Source organism: Argopecten irradians, chromosome 16 (genome assembly GCF_041381155.1).
Source record: "Argopecten irradians isolate NY chromosome 16, Ai_NY, whole genome shotgun sequence".
Classification (NCBI taxonomy): domain Eukaryota; kingdom Metazoa; phylum Mollusca; class Bivalvia; order Pectinida; family Pectinidae; genus Argopecten; species Argopecten irradians.
Genome location: NC_091149.1, coordinates 19,379,051 through 19,402,625, shown reverse-complemented (window position 1 = coordinate 19,402,625; position 23,575 = coordinate 19,379,051). Strand labels below are relative to the sequence as shown.

Below are 23,575 nucleotides of genomic sequence, written 5' to 3'. Positions count from 1 at the left end.
GCTCTATCGGTCAAACGGTAAGACATAGGATAAAAATGATTTCAGTATGTTTAAACCAAACATCTGAAGGTGTTCCATGAACAAAATTAAGTAGGTCAAAAATTCCAAAATGGCCGCCATGACGTAAAACCTAAAAACACAAAAACTGCTATAACTCAAAAAGTATGAAAGCTATTGCAAATCTGAAGGTATTTTATTGTAGGGAATGAACATATCTAACTTTTACCCATGACATGTTTCCACAAAATATGTCTCGTTAAAAAGCTCGCTAGAGGTCAAAGTTTACAAAAAAGTGACTATTTTTAGAATTTTTTTATTATTCAATTTTTTCCAAACTTTTTGCATTAAATCGATGCAGTATGGCATTCTGAAGGTTTTGATGTCTTCAAATTAAAAATTGGTCCACTAAATAATATTTTATGACGTAATTAATATTTAACTAAGATTTTTTTGCAAATTTCGACAATTATATTTTAAACATCTCCTCTGATTCCACCAGTCCGATCAAGCCCAAACTCACACAAGATCTTCCACTTATCACCGTGACCAATTCTTGTTAATATGGTGTTGATTCAAATTCAAATATGGCCGCAATGACGTCACTTCCGGTTTAACCTAGACAGCCATAACTCGTTAACCACTGAGCCAATTTCTTTCATTTTTTTATATGTGATGTAGAATAGCATACTGAGAAACTTTGTAATTGTACATTTTTCTCTAAAATGTCAACTTCCGGTTGATCATTGACTCATAATGCAAATTCGCCGTTTTCGGTGAAAATCACGAAAACAACTTCTTGTCAAGTTCTACATAGTATAGAGGCTTCATGATTTGCATGAAGTAAGCTTAGGTAGTTGACTATCGGGTTTGAAAAAATAAACGAGCTTGACCTTCATCCAAGGTCACAGAGTGCGTGTGATTGTAGAGTTATGAAAATAATCCTGTGAAAATTCAGCTCATTGAGACAGCCGTAGCTCGTTAACCACAAAGCCAATTACTTTCATTTTTGGATATGTTATGTAGAATAAAAAATGAAACAATTCATTTTGTTACAACTTTTCTGTAAAACGTCAACTTCCGGTTGGAAATAAGGGACAAAGTTCAAAAATGCAATTTTTCGACAAAATCATTAAAAAATCTTCTTCTCAATTTCTAGAAGGCCTAGAGACCTAATATTAAGCATGAAGCATGCTGACATAAATGCCTACCAAGTTTGTTAATGTGATTGACCTTGACCTATATCAAAGGGCACTCGGGCTAACAATCCTAAAATCTTCAAATGACTTATTGTAAAGTTCTGAAAGGCCTAAGACCTGGTATTGGACTTTTGGTATGTTGAAACTAAGCGCTACCAAGTGTTTTATAAATGACCTTGAACGGAGTAGCTTTTAGGTGAAAAGCCCGTCAAATTGTCCCGGTGACAATTTCTAGTTCTTATTATTATTCTTATTATTATTATTCTTCTTCCAGTTTTGTGAACGCTCTATCGGTCAAACGGTAAGACATAGGATAAAAATGATTTCAGTATGTTTAAACCAAACATCTGAAGGTGATCCATGAACAAAATTAAGTAGGTCAAAAAATTCCAAAATGGCCGCCATGACGTAAAACCTAAAAACACAAAAAACTGCTATAACTCAAAAAGTATGAAAGCTATTGCAAATCTGAAGGTATTTTATTGTAGGGAATGAACATATCTAACTTTTACCCATGACATGTTTCCACAAAATATGTCTCGTTAAAAAGCTCGCTAGAGGTCAAAGTTTACAAAAAAGTGACTATTTTTAGAATTTTTTTTATTATTCAATTTTTTCCAAACTTTTTTCATTACATCGATGCAGTATGCTCATTCTGAAGGCTTTGATGTCTTCAAATTAAAAATTAGTCCACTAAATAATTTTTTATGACGTAATTAATATTTAACTAAGATTTTTTTTCAAATTTCGACAATTATATTTTAAACATCTCCTCTGATTCCACCAGTCCGATCAAGCCTAAACTCACACAAGATCTTCCACTTATTACCGTGACTAATTCTTGTTAATATGGTGTTGATTCAAATTCAAATATGGCCGCAATGACGTCACTTCCGGTTTAACCTAGACAGCCATAACTCGTTAACCACTGAGCCAATTTCTTTCATTTTTTTATATGTTATGTAGAATAGCATACTGAGAAACTTTGTAATTGTACATTTTTCTCTAAAATGTCAACTTCCGGTTGTTTATTGACTCATAGTGCAAAATCGCCGTTTTCGGTGAAAATCACGAAAAAATCTTCTTGTCAAGTTCTACATAGTATAGAGGCTTCATGTTTTGCATGAAGTAAGCTTAGGTAGTTGACTATCGGGTTTGAAAAAATAAACGAGCTTGACCTTCATCCAAGGTCACAGAGTGCGTGTGATTGTAGAGTTATGAAAATAATCCTGTGAAAATTCAGCTCATTGAGACAGCCGTAGCTCGTTAACCACAAAGCCAATTACTTTCATTTTTGGATATGTTATGTAGAATCAAAAATGAAACAATTCATTTTGTTACAACTTTTCTGTAAAACGTCAACTTCCGGTTGGAAATAAGGGACAAAGTTCAAAAATGCAATTTTTCGACAAAATCATTAAAAAATCTTCTTCTCAATTTCTAGAAGGCCTAGAGACCTAATATTAAGCATGAAGCATGCTGACATAAATGCCTACCAAGTTTGTTAATGTGATTGACCTTGACCTATATCAAAGGGCACTCGGGCTAACAATCCTAAAATCTTCAAATGACTTATTGTAAAGTTCTGAAAGGCCTAAGACCTGGTATTGGACTTTTGGTACGTTGAAACTAAGCGCTACCAAGTGTGTTATATAAATGACCTTGAACGGAGTAGCTTTTAGGTGAAAAGCCCGTCAAATTGTCCCGGTGACAATTTCTAGTTCTATTATTATTATTATTATTCTTCTTCTGTTTTTGTGAACGCTCTATCGGTCAAACGGTAAGACATAGGATAAAAATGATTTCAGTATGTTTAAACCAAACATCTGAAGGTGATCCATGAACAAAATTAAGTAGGTCAAAAAATCCAAAATGGCCGCCATGACGTAAAACCTAAAAACACAAAAACTGCTATAACTCAAAAAGTATGAAAGCTATTTCAAATCTGAAGGTATTTTATTGTAGGGAATGAACATATCTAACTTTTACCCATGACATGTTTCCACAAAATATGTCTCGTTAAAAAGCTCGCTATGAGGTCAAAGTTTACCAAAAAGTGACTATTTTTAGATTTTTTTTTTATTATTCATTTTTTTCCAAATTTTTTCATTACATCGATGCAGTATGTCATTTTGAAGGTTTGGATGTCTTCAAAAATTAAAATTGGTCCACTAATTAATTTTTTATGACGTAATTAATATTTAACTAAGATTTTTTTGCAAATTTCGACAATTATATTTTAAACATCTCCTCTGATTCCACCAGTCCGATCAAGCCCAAACTCACACAAGATCTTCCACTGATTACCGTGACTAATTCTTGTTAATATGGTGTTGATTCAAATTCAAATATGGCCGCAATGACGTCACTTCCGGTTTAACCTAGACAGCCATAACTCGTTAACCACTGAGCCAATTTCTTTCATTTTTTTATATGTTATGTAGAATAGCATACTGAGAAACTTTGTAATTGTACATTTTTCTCTAAAATGTCAACTTCCGGTTGTTTATTGACTCATAATGCAAAATCGCCGTTTTCGGTGAAAATCACGAAAAAATCTTCTTGTCAAGTTCTACATGGTATAGAGGCTTCATGTTTTGCATGAAGTAAGCTTAGGTAGTTGACTATCGGTTTGAAAAAAATAAACGAGCTTGACCTTCATCCAAGGTCACAGAGTGCGTGTGATTGTAGAGTTATGAAAATAATCCTGTGAAAATTCAGCTCATTGAGACAGCCGTAGCTCGTTAACCACACAGCCAATTTCTTTCATTTTTGGATATGTTATGTAGAATCAAAAATGAAACAATTAATTTAATTACACTTTTCTGTAAAACGTCAACTTCCGGTTGGAAATAAGGGACAAAGTTCAAAAATGCAATTTTTCGACAAAATCATTAAAAAAATCTTCTTCTCAATTTCTAGAAGGCCTAGAGACCTAATATTAAGCATGAAGCATGCTGACATAAATGCCTACCAAGTTTGTTAATGTGATTGACCTTGACCTATATCAAAGGGCACTCGGGCTAACAATCCTAAAATCTTCAAATGACTTATTGTAAAGTTCTGAAAGGCCTAAGACCTGGTATTGGACTTTTGGTACGTTGAAACTAAGCGCTACCAAGTGTGTTTATAATGACCTTGAACGAGTAGTAGCTTTTAGGTGAAAAGCCCGTCAAATTGTCCCGGTGACAATTTCTAGTTATTATTATTATTTCTTCTTCCTGTTTTTGTGAACGCTCTATCGGTCAAACGGTAAGACATAGGATAAAAATGATTTCAGTATGTTTAAACCAAACATCTGAAGGTGTTCCATGAACAAAATTAAGTAGGTCAAAAAATCCAAAATGGCCGCCATGACGTAAAACCTAAAAACACAAAAACTGCTATAACTCAAAAAGTATGAAAGCTATTTCAAATCTGAAGGTATTTTATTGTAGGGAATGAACATATCTAACTTTTACCCATGACATGTTTCCACAAAATATGTCTCGTTAAAAAGCTCGCTAGAGGTCAAAGTTTACAAAAAAGTGACTATTTTTAGAATTTTTTTATTATTCAATTTTTTCCAAACTTTTTGCATTAAATCGATGCAGTATGTCATTCTGAAGGCTTTGATGTCTTCAAATTAAAAATTAGTCCACTAAATAATTTTTTATGACGTAATTAATATTTAACTAAGATTTTTTTTCAAATTTCGACAATTATATTTTAAACATCTCCTCTGATTCCACCAGTCCGATCAAGCCCAAACTCACACAAGATCTTCCACTTATCACCGTGACCAATTCTTGTTAATATGGTGTTGATTCAAATTCAAATATGGCCGCAATGACGTCACTTCCGGTTTAACCTAGACAGCCATAACTCGTTAACCACTGAGCCAATTTCTTTCATTTTTTTATATGTTATGTAGAATAGCATACTGAGAAACTTTGTAATTGTACATTTTTCTCTAAAATGTCAACTTCCGGTTGATCATTGACTCATAATGGAAATTCGCCATTTTCGGTGAAAATCACGAAAAAAATCTTCTTGTCAAGTTCTACATAGTATAGAGGCTTCATGATTTGCATGAAGTAAGCTTAGGTAGTTGACTATCGGGTTTGAAAAAATAAACGAGCTTGACCTTCATCCAAGGTCACAGAGTGCGTGTGATTGTAGAGTTATGAAAATAATCCTGTGAAAATTCAGCTCATTGAGACAGCCGTAGCTCGTTAACCACAAAGCCAATTACTTTCATTTTTGGATATGTTATGTAGAATCAAAAATGAAACAATTATTTTTGTCACAACTTTTCTGTAAAACGTCAACTTCCGGTTGGAAATAAGGGACAAAGTTCAAAAATGCAATTTTTCGACAAAATCATTAAAAAATCTTCTTCTCAATTTCTAGAAGGCCTAGAGACCTAATATTAAGCATGAAGCATGCTGACATAAATGCCTACCAAGTTTGTTAATGTGATTGACCTTGACCTATATCAAAGGGCACTCGGGCTAACAATCCTAAAATCTTCAAATGACTTATTGTAAAGTTCTGAAAGGCCTAAGACCTGGTATTGGACTTTTGGTACGTTGAAACTAAGCGCTACCAAGTGTTTTATAAATGACCTTGAACGAAGTAGCTTTTAGGTGAAAAGCCCGTCAAATTGTCCCGGTGACAATTTCTAGTTATTATTCTTATTATTATTATTCTTCTTCCTGTTTTTGTGAACGCTCTATCGGTCAAACGGTAAGACATAGGATAAAAATGATTTCAGTATGTTTAAACCAAACATCTGAAGGTGTTCCATGAACAAAATTAAGTAGGTCAAAAATTCCAAAATGGCCGCCATGACGTAAAACCTAAAAACCACAAAAACTGCTATAACTCAAAAAATATGAAAGCTATTGCAAATCTGAAGGTATTTTATTGTAGGGAATGAACATATCTAACTTTTACCCATGACATGTTTCCACAAAATATGTCTCGTTAAAAAGCTCGCTAGAGGTCAAAGTTTACAAAAAAGTGACTATTTTTAGAATTTTTTTTATTATTCATTTTTTTCCAAATTTTTTCAATTACATCGATGCAGTATGTCATTTTGAAGGTTTTGATGTCTTCAAAATTAAAAATTAGTCCACTAAATAATTTTTTATGACGTAATTAATATTTAACTAAGATTTTTTTGCAAATTTCGACAATTATATTTTAAACATCTCCTCTGATTCCACCAGTCCGATCAAGCCCAAACTCACACAAGATCTTCCACTTATTACCGTGACTAATTCTTGTTAATATGGTGTTGATTCAAATTCAAATATGGCCGCAATGACGTCACTTCCGGTTTAACCTAGACAGCCATAACTCGTTAACCACTGAGCCAATTTCTTTCATTTTTTTATATGTGATGTAGAATAGCATACTGAGAAACTTTGTAATTGTACATTTTTCTCTAAAATGTCAACTTCCGGTTGTTTATTGACTCATAGTGCAAAATCGCCGTTTTCGGTGAAAATCACGAAAAAAATCTTCTTGTCAAGTTCTACATAGTATAGAGGCTTCATGATTTGCATGAAGTAAGCTTAGGTAGTTGACTATCGGGTTTGAAAAAATAAACGAGCTTGACCTTCATCCAAGGTCACAGAGTGCGTGTGATTGTAGAGTTATGAAAATAATCCTGTGAAAATTCAGCTCATTGAGACAGCCGTAGCTCGTTAACCACAAAGCCAATTACTTTCATTTTTGGATATGTTATGTAGAATAAAAAATGAAACAATTCATTTTGTTACAACTTTTCTGTAAAACGTCAACTTCCGGTTGGAAATAAGGGACAAAGTTCAAAAATGCAATTTTTCGACAAAATCATTAAAAAATCTTCTTCTCAATTTCTAGAAGGCCTAGAGACCTAATATTAAGCATGAAGCATGCTGACATAAATGCCTACCAAGTTTGTTAATGTGATTGACCTTGACCTATATCAAAGGGCACTCGGGCTAACAATCCTAAAATCTTCAAATGACTTATTGTAAAGTTCTGAAAGGCCTAAGACCTGGTATTGGACTTTTGGTACGTTGAAACTAAGCGCTACCAAGTGTTTTATAAATGACCTTGAACGAAGTAGCTTTTAGGTGAAAAGCCCGTCAAATTGTCCCGGTGACAATTTCTAGTTATTATTATTATTATTATTATTCTTCTTCCTGTTTTTGTGAACGCTCTATCGGTCAAACGGTAAGACATAGGATAAAAATGATTTCAGTATGTTTAAACCAAACATCTGAAGGTGATCCATGAACAAAATTAAGTAGGTCAAAAAATCCAAAATGGCCGCCATGACGTAAAACCTAAAAACACAAAAACTGCTATAACTCAAAAAATATGAAAGCTATTGCAAATCTGAAGGTATTTTATTGTAGGGAATGAACATATCTAACTTTTACCCATGACATGTTTCCACAAAATATGTCTCGTTAAAAAGCTCGCTAGAGGTCAAAGTTTACAAAAAAGTGACTATTTTTAGAATTTTTTTATTATTCATTTTTTCTCAAACTTTTTGCAATACATCGATGCAGTATGTCATTTTGAAGGTTTGTGATGTCTTCAAAAATCAAATTGGTCCACTAATTAATTTTTTATGACGTAATTAATATTTAACTAAGATTTTTTTGCAAATTTCGACAATTATATTTTAAACATCTCCTCTGATTCCACCAGTCCGATCAAGCCCAAACTCACACAAGATCTTCAACTTATTACCGTGACTAATTCTTGTTAATATGGTATTGATTCAAATTCAAATATGGCCGCAATGACGTCACTTCCGGTTTAACCTAGACAGCCATAACTCGTTAACCACTAAGCTAATTCCTTTTATTTTTTTATATGTTATGTAGAATAGAATACTGAGAAACTTTGTAATTGTACATTTTTCTCTAAAATGTCAACTTCCGGTTGTTCATTGACTCATAATGCAAATTCACCGATTTCAGTGAAAATCACGAAAACAACTTCTTGTCAAGTTCTACATAGTATAGAGGCTTCATGATTTGCATGAAGTAAGCTTAGGTAGTTGACTATCGAGTTTGAAAAAATAAACGAGCTTGACCTTCATCCAAGGTCACAGAGTGCGTGTGATTGTAGAGTTATGAAAATAATCCTGTGAAAATTCAGCTCATTGAGACAGCCGTAGCTCGTTAACCACACAGCCAATTACTTTCATTTTTGGATATGTTATGTAGAATCAAAAATGAAACAATTCATTTTGTTACAACTTTTCTGTAAAACGTCAACTTCCGGTTGGAAATAAGGGACAAAGTTCAAAAATGCAATTTTTCGACAAAATCATTAAAAAATCTTCTTCTCAATTTCTAGAAGGCCTAGAGACCTAATATTAAGCATGAAGCATGCTGACATAAATGCCTACCAAGTTTGTTAATGTGATTGACCTTGACCTATATCAAAGGGCACTCGGGCTAACAATCCTAAAATCTTCAAATGACTTATTGTAAAGTTCTGAAAGGCCTAAGACCTGGTATTGGACTTTTGGTACGTTGAAACTAAGCGCTACCAAGTGTTTTATAAATGACCTTGAACGAAGTAGCTTTTAGGTGAAAAGCCCGTCAAATTGTCCCGGTGACAATTTCTAGTTCTTATTATTAGGGCTTTTCACTTTTTGGTGAAAAGACCTATTGTTTTCGTTAAGTTTCTTATTCTTATTATTATTATTCTTATTATTATTATTCTTCTTCCTGTTTTTGTGAACGCTCTATCGGTCAAACGGTAAGACATAGGATAAAAATGATTTCAGTATGTTTAAACCAAACATCTGAAGGTGATCCATGAACAAAATTAAGTAGGTCAAAAAATCCAAAATGGCCGCCATGACGTAAAACCTTAAAACACAAAAAATGCTATAACTCAAAAAATATGAAAGCTATTGCAAATCTGAAGGTATTTTATTGTAGGGAATGAACATATCTAACTTTTACCCATGACATGTTTCCACAAAATATGTCTCGTTAAAAAGCTCGCTATGAGGTCAAAGTTTACAAAAAAGTGACTATTTTTAGATTTTTTTTTTATTATTCAATTTTTTCTCCAACTTTTTTCAATTACATCGATCCGGATGTCATTTTGAAGGTTTGGATGTCTTCAAAAAAAATTGGTCCACTAATTAATTTTTTATGACGTAATTAATATTTAACTAAGATTTTTTTGCAAATTTCGACAATTATATTTTAAACATCTCCTCTGATTCCACCAGTCCGATCAAGCCCAAACTCACACAAGATCTTCAACTGATCACCGTGACCGTTTCTTGTTAATATGGTGTTGATTCAAATTCAAATATGGCCGCAATGACGTCACTTCCGGTTTAACCTAGACAGCCATAACTCGTTAACCACTGAGCCAATTTCTTTCAGTTTTTTATATGTTGTGTAGAATAGCATACTGAGAAACTTTGTAATTGTACATTTTTCTCTAAAATGTCAACTTCCGGTTGTTTATTGACTCATAGTGCAAAATCGCCGTTTTCGGTGAAAATCACGAAAAAAACTTCTTGTCAAGTTCTACATGGTATAGAGGCTTCATGTTTTGCATGAAGTAAGCTTAGGTAGTTGACTACCGGATTTGAAAAAAATAAACGAGCTTGACCTTCATCCAAGGTCACAGAGTGCGTTTGATTGTAGAGTTATGAAAATAATCCTGTGAAAATTCAGCTCATTGAGACAGCCGTAGCTCGTTAACCACAAAGCCAATTTCTTTCATTTTTGGATATGTTATGTAGAATCAAAAATGGAACAATTAATTTAAATACCACTTTTCTGTAAAACGTCAACTTCCGGTTGGAAATAAGGGACAAAGTTCAAAAATGCAATTTTTCGACAAAATCATTAAAAAATCTTCTTCTCAATTTCTAGAAGGCCTAGAGACCTAATATTAAGCATGAAGCATGCTGACATAAATGCCTACCAAGTTTGTTAATGTGATTGACCTTGACCTATATCAAAGGGCACTCGGGCTAACAATCCTAAAATCTTCAAATGACTTATTGTAAAGTTCTGAAAGGCCTAAGACCTGGTATTGGACTTTTGGTACGTTGAAACTAAGCGCTACCAAGTGTTTTATAAATGACCTTGAACGGAGTAGCTTTTAGGTGAAAAGCCCGTCAAATTGTCCCGGTGACAATTTCTAGTTATTATTATTATTTCTTATTCTTATTATTCTTCTTCCTGTTTTTGTGAACGCTCTATCGGTCAAACGGTAAGACATAGGATAAAAATGTTTTCAGTATGTTTTAACCAAACATCTGAAGGTGTTCCATGAACAAAATTAAGTAGGTCAAAAATTCCAAAATGGCCGCCATGACGTAAAACCTTAAAACCACAAAAAATGCTTTAACTCAAAAAATATGAAAGCTATTGCAAATCTGAAGGTATTTTATTGTAGGGAATGAACATATCTAACTTTTACCCATGACATGTTTCCACAAAATATGTCTTGTTAAAAAGCTCGCTAGAGGTCAAAGTTTACAAAAAAGTGACTATTTTTAGAATTTTTTTATTATTCAATTTTTTCCAAACTTTTTCCATTGCATCGATGCAGTATCTCATTCTGAAGGCTTTGATGTCTTCAAATTAAAAATTAGTCCACTAAATAATTTTTTATGACGTAATTAATATTTAACTAAGATTTTTTTTCAAATTTCGACAATTATATTTTAAACATCTCCTCTGATTCCACCAGTCCGATCAAGCCCAAACTCACACAAGATCTTCCACTTATCACCGTGACCAATTCTTGTTAATATGGTGTTGATTCAAATTCAAATATGGCCGCAATGACGTCACTTCCGGTTTAACCTAGACAGCCATAACTCGTTAACCACTGAGCCAATTCCTTTCATGTTTTTATATGTTATGTAGAATAGCATACTGAGAAACTTTGTAATTGTACATTTTTCTCTAAAATGTCAACTTCCGGTTGATCATTGACTCATAATGCAAAATTCGCCGTTTTCGGTGAAAATCACGAAAAAAATCTTCTTGTCAAGTTCTACATAGTATAGAGGCTTCATGATTTGCATGAAGTAAGCTTAGGTAGTTGACTATCGGGTTTGAAAAAATAAACGAGCTTGACCTTCATCCAAGGTCACAGAGTGCGTGTGATTGTAGAGTTATGAAAATAATCCCGTGAAATGTCAGCTCATTGAGACAGCCGTAGCTCGTTAACCACAAAGCCAATTACTTTCATTTTTGGATATGTTATGTAGAATAAAAAATGAAACAATTCATTTTGTTACAACTTTTCTGTAAACGTCAACTTTTAAGGACTGCGTGTAAAACGTCAAATTCCGGTTGGAAACTTTCATTTGTATTTATGGAATAAAAAGACAAAGTTCAAAAAACTGCAATTTTTTTTCGACAAAATCATTCAAAAAATCTTCTTCTCAATTTCTAGAAGGCCTAGAGACCTAATATTAAGCATGAAGCATGCTGACATAAAATGCCTACCAAGTTTGTTAATGTGATTGACCTTGACCTATATCAAAGGGCACTCGGGCTAACAATCCTAAAATCTTCAAATGACTTATTGTAAAGTTCTGAAAGGCCTAAGACCTGGTATTGGACTTTTGGTACGTTGAAACTAAGCGCTACCAAGTGTTTTATAAATGACCTTAAACGAAGTAGCTTTTAGGTGAAAAGCCCGTCAAATTGTCCCGGTGACAATTTCTAGTTCTTATTATTATTCTTCTTCCTGTTTTTTGTGAACGCTCTATCGGTCAAACGGTAAGATATAGGATAAAAATGATTTCAGTATGTTTAAACCAAACATCTGAAGGTGTTCCATGAACAAAATTAAGTAGGTCAAAAATTCCAAAATGGCCGCCATGACGTAAAACCTAAAAACCACAAAAACTGCTATAACTCAAAAAATATGAAAGCTATTGCAAATCTGAAGGTATTTAATTGTAGGGAATGAACATATCTAACTTTTACCCATGACATGTTTCCACAAAATATGTCTTGTTAAAAAGCTCGCTAGAGGTCAAAGTTTACAAAAAAGTGACTATTTTTAGAATTTTTTTATTATTCAATTTTTTCCAAACTTTTTGCATTAAATCGATGCAGTATCTCATTCTGAAGGTTTTGATGTCTTCAAATTAAAAATTGGTCCACTAAATAATTTTTTATGACGTAATTAATATTTAACTAAGATTTTTTTGCAAATTTCGACAATTATATTTTAAACATCTCCTCTGATTCCACCAGTCCGATCAAGCCTAAACTCACACAAGATCTTCCACTTATCACCGTGACCAATTCTTGTTAATATGGTGTTGATTCAAATTCAAATATGGCCGCAATGACGTCACTTCCGGTTTAACCTAGACAGCCATAACTCGTTAACCACTGAGCCAATTTCTTTCATTTTTTTATATGTTATGTAGAATAGCATACTGAGAAACTTTGTAATTGTACATTTTTCTCTAAAATGTCAACTTCCGGTTGATTATTGACTCATAGTGCAAAATCGCCGTTTTCGGTGAAAATCACGAAAAAACTCTTCTTGTCAAGTTCTACATAGTATAGAGGCTTCATGATTTGCATGAAGTAAGCTTAGGTAGTTGACTATCGGGTTTGAAAAAAATAAACGAGCTTGACCTTCATCCAAGGTCACAGAGTGCGTGTGATTGTAGAGTTATGAAAATAATCCTGTGAAAATTCAGCTCATTGAGACAGCCGTAGCTCGTTAACCACACAGCCAATTACTTTCATTTTTGGATATGTTATGTAGAATCAAAAATGAAACAATTCATTTTGTAACAACTTTTCTGTAAAACGTCAACTTCCGGTTGGAAATAAGGGACAAAGTTCAAAAATGCAATTTTTCGACAAAATCATTAAAAAATCTTCTTCTCAATTTCTAGAAGGCCTAGAGACCTAATATTAAGCATGAAGCATGCTGACATAAATGCCTACCAAGTTTGTTAATGTGATTGACCTTGACCTATATCAAAGGGCACTCGGGCTAACAATCCTAAAATCTTCAAATGACTTATTGTAAAGTTCTGAAAGGCCTAAGACCTGGTATTGGACTTTTGGTACGTTGAAACTAAGCGCTACCAAGTGTTTTATAAATGACCTTGAACGAAGTAGCTTTTAGGTGAAAAGCCCGTCAAATTGTCCCGGTGACAATTTCTAGTTAGGGCTTTTCACTTTTTGGTGAAAAGACCTATTGTTTTCGTTAAGTTTCTTATTCTTATTATTATTCTTATTATTATTATTCTTCTTCCTGTTTTTGTGAACGCTCTATCGGTCAAACGGTAAGACATAGGATAAAAATGATTTCAGTATGTTTAAACCAAACATCTGAAGGTGATCCATGAACAAAATTAAGTAGGTCAAAAAATCCAAAATGGCCGCCATGACGTAAAACCTAAAAACACAAAAACTGCTATAACTCAAAAAATATGAAAGCTATTGCAAATCTGAAGGTATTTTATTGTAGGGAATGAACATATCTAACTTTTACCCATGACATGTTTCCACAAAATATGTCTCTTTAAAAAGCTCGCTAGAGGTCAAAGTTTACAAAAAAGTGACTATTTTTAGAATTTTTTTATTATTCAAATTTTTCCAAACTTTTTGCACTAAATCGATGCAGTATCTCATTCTGAAGGTTTTGATGTCTTCAAATTAAAAATTGGTCCACTAAGAAATATTTTATGACGTAATTAATATTTAACTAAGATTTTTTTGCAAATTTCGACAATTATATTTTAAACATCTCCTCTGATTCCACCAGTCTGATCAAGCCTAAACTCACACAAGATCTTCCACTTATTACCGTGACTAATTCTTGTTAATATGGTGTTGATTCAAATTCAAATATGGCCGCAATGACGTCACTTCCGGTTTAACCTAGACAGCCATAACTCGTTAACCACTGAGCCAATTTCTTTCATTTTATTATATGTGATGTAGAATAGCATACTGAGAAACTTTGTAATTGTACATTTTTCTCTAAAATGTCAACTTCCGGTTGTTTATTGACTAATAGTGCAAAATCGCCGTTTTCGGTGAAAATCACGAAAAAAATCTTCTTGTCAAGTTCTACATAGTATAGAGGCTTCATGATTTGCATGAAGTAAGCTTAGGTAGTTGACTATCGGGTTTGAAAAAATAAACGAGCTTGACCTTCATCCAAGGTCACAAAGTGCGTGTGATTGTAGAGTTATGAAAATAATCCTGTGAAAATTCAGCTCATTGAGACAGCCGTAGCTCGTTAACCACAAAGCCAATTACTTTCATTTTTGGATATGTTATGTAGAATAAAAAATGAAACAATTCATTTTGTTACAACTTTTCTGTAAAAACGTCAACTTCTTGGAAATAAGGACAACAGAGGGTGTGATTGTAGAGTTGGAAAATAAGTGAAATGTCAGCTCATTGAGACAGCCGTAGGTTAACACAAATTACTTTCATTTTGGATATGTTATGTAGAATGAAACAATTTTTCGACAACTTTTCTGTAAAACGTCAACTTCCGGTTGGAAATAAGGGACAAAGTTCAAAAATGCAATTTTCGACAAAATCATTCAAAAATCTTCTCAATTTCAGAAGGCCTAGAGACCTAATATTAAGCATGAAGCATGCTGACATAAATGCCTACCAAGTTTGTTAATGTGATTGACCTTGACCTATATCAAAGGGCACTCGGGCTAACAATCCTAAAATCTTCAAATGACTTATTGTAAAGTTCTGAAAGGCCTAAGACCTGGTATTGGACTTTTGGTACGTTGAAACTAAGCGCTACCAAGTGTTTTATAAATGACCTTGAACGAAGTAGCTTTTAGGTGAAAAGCCCGTCAAATTGTCCCGGTGACAATTTCTAGTTCTTATTATTATTATTATTATTCTTCTTCCTGTTTTTGTGAACGCTCTATCGGTCAAACGGTAAGACATAGGATAAAAATGATTTCAGTATGTTTAAACCATGTATCTGAAGGTGATCCATGAACAAAATTAAGTAGGTCAAAAATTCCAAAATGGCCGCCATGACGTAAAACCTAAAAACACAAAAACTGCTATAACTCAAAAAGTATGAAAGCTATTTCAAATCTGAAGGTATTTTATTGTAGGGAATGAACATATCTAACTTTTACCCATGACATGTTTCCACAAAATATGTCTCGTTAAAAAGCTCGCTAGAGGTCAAAGTTTACAAAAAAGTGACTATTTTTAGAATTTTTTTATTATTCAATTTTTTCCAAACTTTTTGCATTAAATCGATGCAGTATGGCATTCTGAAGGTTTTGATGTCTTCAAATTAAAAATTGGTCCTCTAAATATTATTTTATGACGTAATTAATATTTAACTAAGAATTTTTTGCAAATTTCGACAATTATATTTTAAACATCTCCTCTGATTCCACCAGTCCGATCAAGCCCAAACTCACACAAGATCTTCCACTTATCACCGTGACCAATTCTTGTTAATATGGTGTTGATTTGAAATTCAAATATGGCTGCAATGACGTCATTTCCGGTTTAACCTAGACAGCCATAACTCGTTAACCACTAAGCCAATTTCTTTCATTTTTCGATATGTTATGTAGAATAGCATACTGAGAAACTTTGTAATTGTACATTTTTCTCTAAAATGTCAACTTCCGGTTGTTTATTGACTCATAATGCAAAATCGCCGTTTTCGATGAAAATCACGAAAAAAATCTTCTTCTAAGGTTCTACATAGTATAGAGGCTTCATGATTTGCATGAAGTAAGCTTAGGTAGTTGACTATCGGGTTTGAAAAAATAAACGAGCTTGACCTTCATCCAAGGTCACAGAGTGCGTGTGATTGTAGAGTTATGAAAATAATCCTGTGAAAATTCAGCTCATTGAGACAGCCGTAGCTCGTTAACCACACAGGCCAATTACTTTCATTTTTGGATATGTTATGTAGAATCAAAAATGAAACAATTCATTTTTGCAACAACTTTTCTGTAAAACGTCAACTTCCGGTAGGAAATAAGGGACAAAGTTCAAAAATGCAATTTTTCGACAAAATGATTAAAAAATCTTCTTCTCAATTTCCAGAAGGCCTAGAGACCTAATATTAAGCATGAAGCATGCTGACATAAATGCCTACCAAGTTTGTTAATGTGATTGACCTTGACCTATATCAAAGGGCACTCGGGCTAACAATCCTAAAATCTTCAAATGACTTATTGTAAAGTTCTGAAAGGCCTACGACCTGGTATTGGACTTTTGGTACGTTGAAACTAAGCGCTACCAAGTGTGTTATGAATGACCTTGAACGCAGTAGCTTTTAGGTGAAAAGCCCGTCAAATTGTCCCGGTGACAATTTCTAGTTATTATTATTCTTATTATTATTCTTCTTCCTGTTTTTGTGAACGCTCTCTCGGTCAAACGGTAACACACAGGTTAAAAATGATTTCAGTATGTTTTAAACCAAACATCTGAAGGTGTTCCATGAACAAAATTAAGTAGGTCAAAAATTCCAAAATGGCCGCCATGACGTAAAACCTTAAAACCACAAAAACTGCTTTAACTCAAAAAATATGAAAGCTATTGCAAATCTGAAGGTATTTTATTGTAGGGAAGGAACATATCTAACTTTTACCCATGACATGTTTCCACAAAAATATGTCTTGTTAAAAAGCTCGCTAGAGGTCAAAGTTTACAAAAAAGTGACTATTTTTAGAATTTTTTTTTTATTCAATTTTTTCCAATTTTTTTCCATTGCATCGATGCAGTATCTCATTCTGAAGGCTTTGATGTCTTCAAATTAAAAATTAGTCCACTAAATAATTTTTTATGACGTAATTAATATTTAACTAAGATTTTTTTTTCAAATTTCGACAATTATATTTTAAACATCTCCTCTGATTCCACCAGTGCAATCAAGCCCAAATGCACTACAAATCTTCCACTTGTCACCGTGACCAATTCTTGTTAATATGGTGTTGATTCAAATTCAAATATGGCCGCAATGACGGCACTTCCGGTTTAACCTAGACAGCCATAACTCGTTAACCACTGAGCAAATTTCTTTCATTTTTTTATATGATATGTAGAATAGCATACTGAAAAACTTTGTAATTGTACATTTTTCTCTAAAATGTCAACTTCCGGTTGTTTATTGACTCATAGTGCAAAATCGCCGTTTTCGGTGAAAATCACGAAAAAATCTTCTTGTCAAGTTCTACATAGTATAGAGCCTTGATGTTTTGCATGAAGTAAGCTTAGGTAGTTGACTATCGGGTTTGAAAAAATAAACGAGCTTGACCTTCATCCAAGGTCACAGAGTGCGTGTGATTGTAGAGTTATGAAAATAATCCTGTGAAAAATTCAGCTCATTGAGACAGCCGTAGCTCGTTAACCACACAGCCAATTACTTTCATTTTTGGATATGTTATGTAGAATAAAAAATGAAACAATTAATTTAATTACAACTTTTCTGTAAAACGTCAACTTCCGGTTGGAAATAAGGGACAAAATTCAAAAATGCAATTTTTCGACAAAATCATTAAAAAATCTTCTTCTCAATTTCTAGAAGGCCTAGAGACCTAATATTAGCATGAAGCAGGCTGACATAAATGCCTACAACGTTTGTTAATGTGATTGACCTTGACCTATATCAAAGGGCACTCGGGCTAACAATCCTAAAATCTTCAAATGACTTATTGTAAAGTTCTGAAAGGCCTAAGACCTGGTATTGGACTTTTGGTACGTTGAAACTAAGCGCTACCAAGTGTGTTATGAATTACCTTGAACGGAGTAGCTTTTAGGTGAAAAGCCCGTCAAATTGTCCCGGTGACAATTTCTAGTTTATCATTATTATTATTATTATTCTACACTTTTTTTTGTGTCCAAAAGATCTTCAAAATGGTAAGAGGTATGCCAATGGCCTTATTGTCATATTGTTTGGCATGAGTTGAAGGGGTGACCGCAACATTTTTAAGTAGGTCAAAAATCCAAGATGGCCGCCATGACGTCATACCTAAAAAGTTTAAAACAGCCATAACTCAATAACCGTTTAAGATACAGCAAATATTTTTGATGTTTTATGTAGATCGTATAAAAGACTAACTTTTATTCAATTACAGCAATTAGGTCAAAGGTCAAACTAAAAAGTTCGCTATGAGGTCAAAGTTCACGAATTTTTATTTTTTTTGATTTTGCGAAATTTCTTTTTACATATCGATGCAGAATGTCATTCCGATGAATTTGGTGTCTTTTATTTTTCGGTAGCACTTCCGGTTAATGCTGTATGCCATTTTGAACAATCCTTTGATCTTTGCTAAATTCCCGCCAAAATGTTTAACATTATATATTGTCGAACTGAATGAATAATATAGTCTGCAATTGCTATAGAAAAGACCCCTCTAATGTTCTCTAACGTTTAATATGATTTTCATCTTCATCAAAAAAACAAAATGGCCGCTATGACGTCATATCTTAAAATTTAAAAATGCTTATAACTCACTAACAGTTCTTTTCACAGATTTCATCCAATAATATTTTTTGCAGATAATCTTAAGCGTAAACTTTTTCTCTCTACATGTTATTACAAAAAATGGCAACTTCCGGTTTTCGGTAAGGGTCAAATGTTAAAGGTCCTGTTTTTAACAATAAACTTGAAAACTTTTCTCCTCAAGTTCTGTAAGGTCTAGGATCTTCATATTTCATATATAAGATGTCCAGGGGATGGACTATAAAGTCAGATACTAGGAATGACCTTGACCCATATTCAAGGTCACATGAGTCATATATGTTCAAATCTTTAAATGACTCAACAATAACCAAAATGACAAGAGTCTTCATACGTTCAAGGTCACAGGGGTCCAGAGTTTAAATATACATACCGGGATATATATACTTAACAACACCGCAAGTGAGATGACGTTAAGGCGCATTCGATCTCGTTATCATTCGCTCGAACGAATTTGGAAATATTAATTGGATTAAGATGAGAGGTCTCTTCGGCTGATCAAACTTAATCTGCGCAAAGAAAGATAACTCCCCCTAAAAACCTATGTAACAGTATATTTCTTTATAAGTGATTACCGTTGTTCATATGTTGGTAAGCAAGTAGAAATGACTCAACAATAACCAAAATGACAAGAGTCTTCATACGTTCAAGGTTACAGGGGTCCAGAGTTTAAATATACATACCGGGGTATATATACTTAACAACACCGCAAGTCAGATGACGTTAAGGCGCATTCGATCACGTTATCATTTGCTCAAACGAATTTGGAAATATGAATTGGATTAAGATGAGAGTTCTCTTCGGCTGATCAAACTTCATGTAGATCTTCACTAAAACATTTTTATTCGGGGCTGAAAGTCAAGGTCATTTATTGGTTACAACTTCAAAACCCATGCATTACCTAGTTCTTAACTTACCTGGCAATGACGGTATTGTAAACTAAATATAGTGAAAAGCCCGCCAAATTGTCTATGACAATTTCTAGTTATTATTATTATTCTTCTACACTTTTTTTGTGTCCAAAAGATCTTCAAAATGGTAAGAGGTATGCCAATGGCCTTATTGTCATATTGTTTGGCATGAGTTGAAGGGGTGACCGCAACATTTTTAAGTAGGTCAAAAATCCAAGATGGCCGCCATGACGTCATACCTAAAAAGTTTAAAACAGCCATAACTCAATAACCGTTTAAGATACAGCAAATATATTTGATGTTTTATGTAGATCGTATAAAAGACTAACTTTTATACAATTACAGCAATTAGGTCAAAGGTCAAACTAAAAAGTTCGCTATGAGGTCAAAGTTCACGAATTTTTATTTTTTTGATTTTGCGAAATTTCTTTTTACATATCGATGCAGAATGTCATTCTGATGAATTTGGTGTCTTTTATTTTTCGGTAGCACTTCCGGTTAATGCTGTATGCCATTTTGAACAATCCTTTGATCTTTGCTAATTTCCGCCAAAATGTTTAACATTATATATTGTCGAACTGAATGACTAATATAGTCTGCAATTGCTATAGAAAAGACCCCTCTAATGTTCTCTAACGTTTGATATGATTTTCATCTTCATCAAAAAAAACAAAATGGCCGCTTTGACGTCATATCTTAAAATTTAAAAATGCTTATAACTCACTAACAGTTCTTTTCACAGATTTCATCCAGTAATATTTTTTGCAGATAATCTTAAGCGTAAACTTTTTCTCTCTACATGTTATTACAAAAAATGGCAACTTCCGGTTTTCGGTAAGGGTCAAATGTTAAAGGTCCTGTTTTTAACAATAAACTTGAAAACTTTTCCCCTGAAGTTCTGTAAGGTCTAGGATCTTCATATTTCATATATAAGATGTCCAGGGGATGGGCTATGAAGTCAGATACTAGGAATGACCTTGACCCATATTCAAGGTCACATGAGTCATATATGTTCAAATCTTTAAATGACTCAACAATAACCAAAATGACAAGAGTCTTCATACGTTCAAGGTCACATGGGTCCAGAGTTTAAATATACATACCGGGATATATATACTTAACAACACCGCAAGTCAGATGACGTTAAGGCGCATTCGATCTCGTTATCATTTGCTCGAACGAATTTGGAAATATTAATTGGATTAAGATGAGAGTTCTCTTCGGCTGATCAAACTTAATCTGCGCAAAGAAAGATAACTCCCCCTAAAACCTATGTAACAGTATATTTCTTTATAAGTGATTACCCTTGTTCATATGTTGGTAAGCAAGTAGAAATGACTCAACAATAACCAAAATGACAAGAGTCTTCATACGTTCAAGGTTACAGGGGTCCAGAGTTTAAATATACATACCGGGGTATATATACTTAACGACACCGCAAGTCAGATGACGTTAAGGCGCATTCGATCACGTTATCATTTGCTCAAACGAATTTGGAAATATGAATTGGATTAAGATGAGAGTTCTCTTCGGCTGATCAAACTTCATGTAGATCTTCACTTAAACAATTTTATTCGGGGCTGAAAGTCAAGGTCATTTATTGGTTACAACTTCAAAACCCATGCATTACCTAGTTCTTAACTTACCTGGCAATGACGGTATTGTAAACTAAATATAGTGAAAAGCCCGCCAAATTGTCTATGACAATTTCTAGTTGTTAATATTTCAGTTATTACAGCAAAGTAACAAAACATTACTGTCCATCCTCCCCCATCCGTCTCCATGTCACATCGCACCCGTACCGGTCCGTAGTTCGCTACAAAGATGATGTATACTCCACTCCGGGTGTGTCCGGCTTTTTGATAACCTGGCAGTCCGACGGCTGTTCTATATAGAAGAACATCGATGCATTGTTTCATACATAGCTTGAATTGTGTTGAATTTAATTTTTTTCAATACTGTTTTGTTTTATTCTTTTTATCTACTTATTTATTTCATTCTTATTTATTCATTTTTTTTATTCTTATACATATATATATATATATTTATTTTTACTCTTATCTATTTGTTTGTTTACTTTTTTTTATTCTTATTCATACATTTATTTATTTATTTACTTTCATTAATTTATCTATCTTTTATTCATTCATTTTTATTTCTTTACCTCTTTATTTCTAATTATCTATATATTTTAGCAGGAAAATTGTACACACATAATCAACTGCTGTTTGTCAATATTAAGTTTCCGTATTGCAGAATTAAGTTGAAACATTAGACTGCTGTTTGTCAATATTAAGTTTCCGTACTGCAGAATTAAGTTGAAACATTAGACTGCTGTTTGTCAATATTAAGTTTCCGTACTGCAGAATTAAGTTGAAACATTAGACTGCTGTTTGTCAATATTAAGTTTCCGTACTGCAGAATTAAGTTGAAACATTAGACTGCTGTTTGTCAATATTAAGTTTCCGTACTGCAGAATTAAGTTGAAACATTAGACATTATCTATGGTATGTTAACGATATACTCCTCTGAGAAGTCAAAATTTTCTTGTATTAAACTTATATCTCATATAGATTTTTGGAAATAGGAGTTCATACCATGAAAGAAAATGGAAGAAAAAACATATGTCCGTGTGCTCGTTTTTGAGCTTTTGTCACTCAAAGATACCAAAATGACAAAATAGTGGATTTTATTGGAATTTAGCCGTTTTGACAACATACACTTGAATTTAAAGCCATAATTCCCTAATGAGGTGTTTGATATGTATGGATGTTTGTAGAATTTATTTTCAAGTAGTCTTCATTAAAAATATAACAGTTATGATTAATAAGAGTCATATTTTTTCTCAAAATAACAACATATGCTACCCCTACCCCTTAATTTTGAGCTCCAAAATGCACCATTTTCAGCCATTTTTGTCAAATTTAACCCTTTATAGAAAAAGTTCTGGTATTAAACTTTTGTCAATAGTTTGCATATCAATAGGTAAAGGGTTGTTCTTTCTAAATCAGGCAGAAAAATGGGGGGTCCGTGCGCTTACTTTTTTGCCCCATTTAAATATTTGTTATTTTTCAATATTTTTGACTAAATAATTAAAGTGCTTAAATTATCATTTAATATAGATATAAAGTGACAAACGTGTATCATTTCACACATTAATGTTCAATATTTTAATTAACATGAACCCAGTGAAGATTTACAGCAAAGATTAAATCAATGCGGCTGAAAATGCTGACGCGGTGATGTTTTAAGTAAAAACAATTTAAGTAAAAAATAGGAAAACGGTGGCTCTACTCAAAGCCAAAAAAGACACAATTTCAAAATGGCCGCCAAATGGGCCATTTCGTAAAATCGATGTGTAAAAATATCTACTAAGAATAGAAATGTAATATTTTGACAAAATGTGCTAGAGAACACATGCTACAGATATTGATAAATCGTATTTGAAAATCTCATAACGTTTTTGATCTATGTCGAAACGAGACTTCAACGGGACTGAAACCACAGAAGAAAACATCCTTATTGATAATGACATTATCACGTTCTACCTATTAAATATGTATACACATAAGCAATATGGTAACAAGCCTTACCCCTATAAACCTGCTGCATGCTGGTAACAATCATATTATAGGCTTCGGTCAGCTTTTCTGTCGCAACAGTCGATAGTTCTTGAGTTTTTGTATTGGCTTCATAAACCAAAATAAGATCACTTATTCGTCTCTCCATTATGAAAAATCCACCACTGAACAACGCTACAAAATTACCAGAGGCACACTTGTAAATAAATCCATCGTCAACAAGATGTGTTAAAAGGCAAATAAACAAGGCACATTGAACTTAAATGTGCATTATTCGAATCCGAATTCAACTTCCGTATTTATCAAGGTTAAATCAAAGCTTGAATGACCGTTGCATACACTTTAGTGATACAAACACTACACATACCATGATAGACAATTGATATGA

The 23,575-nt window shown here is 33.3% G+C and overlaps 1 protein-coding gene across 1 annotated transcript in view; it reads right to left on the bottom strand.

The window, feature by feature from the left end:
* The window catches only part of LOC138310217 (ryncolin-4-like), a 55,663-nt gene extending 32,088 nt beyond the window's left edge, over nt 1–23,575 (bottom strand). Inside the window, exons 1-2 of the mRNA XM_069251336.1 lie at nt 23,200–23,575; nt 21,364–21,493 (exon numbers count right to left, since the gene is read on the bottom strand). Of these exons, the coding sequence (XP_069107437.1) occupies nt 21,364–21,390 (27 nt within the window). The 5' untranslated portion in view covers nt 21,391–21,493; nt 23,200–23,575. The remainder of the gene's footprint in view (nt 1–21,363; nt 21,494–23,199) is intronic.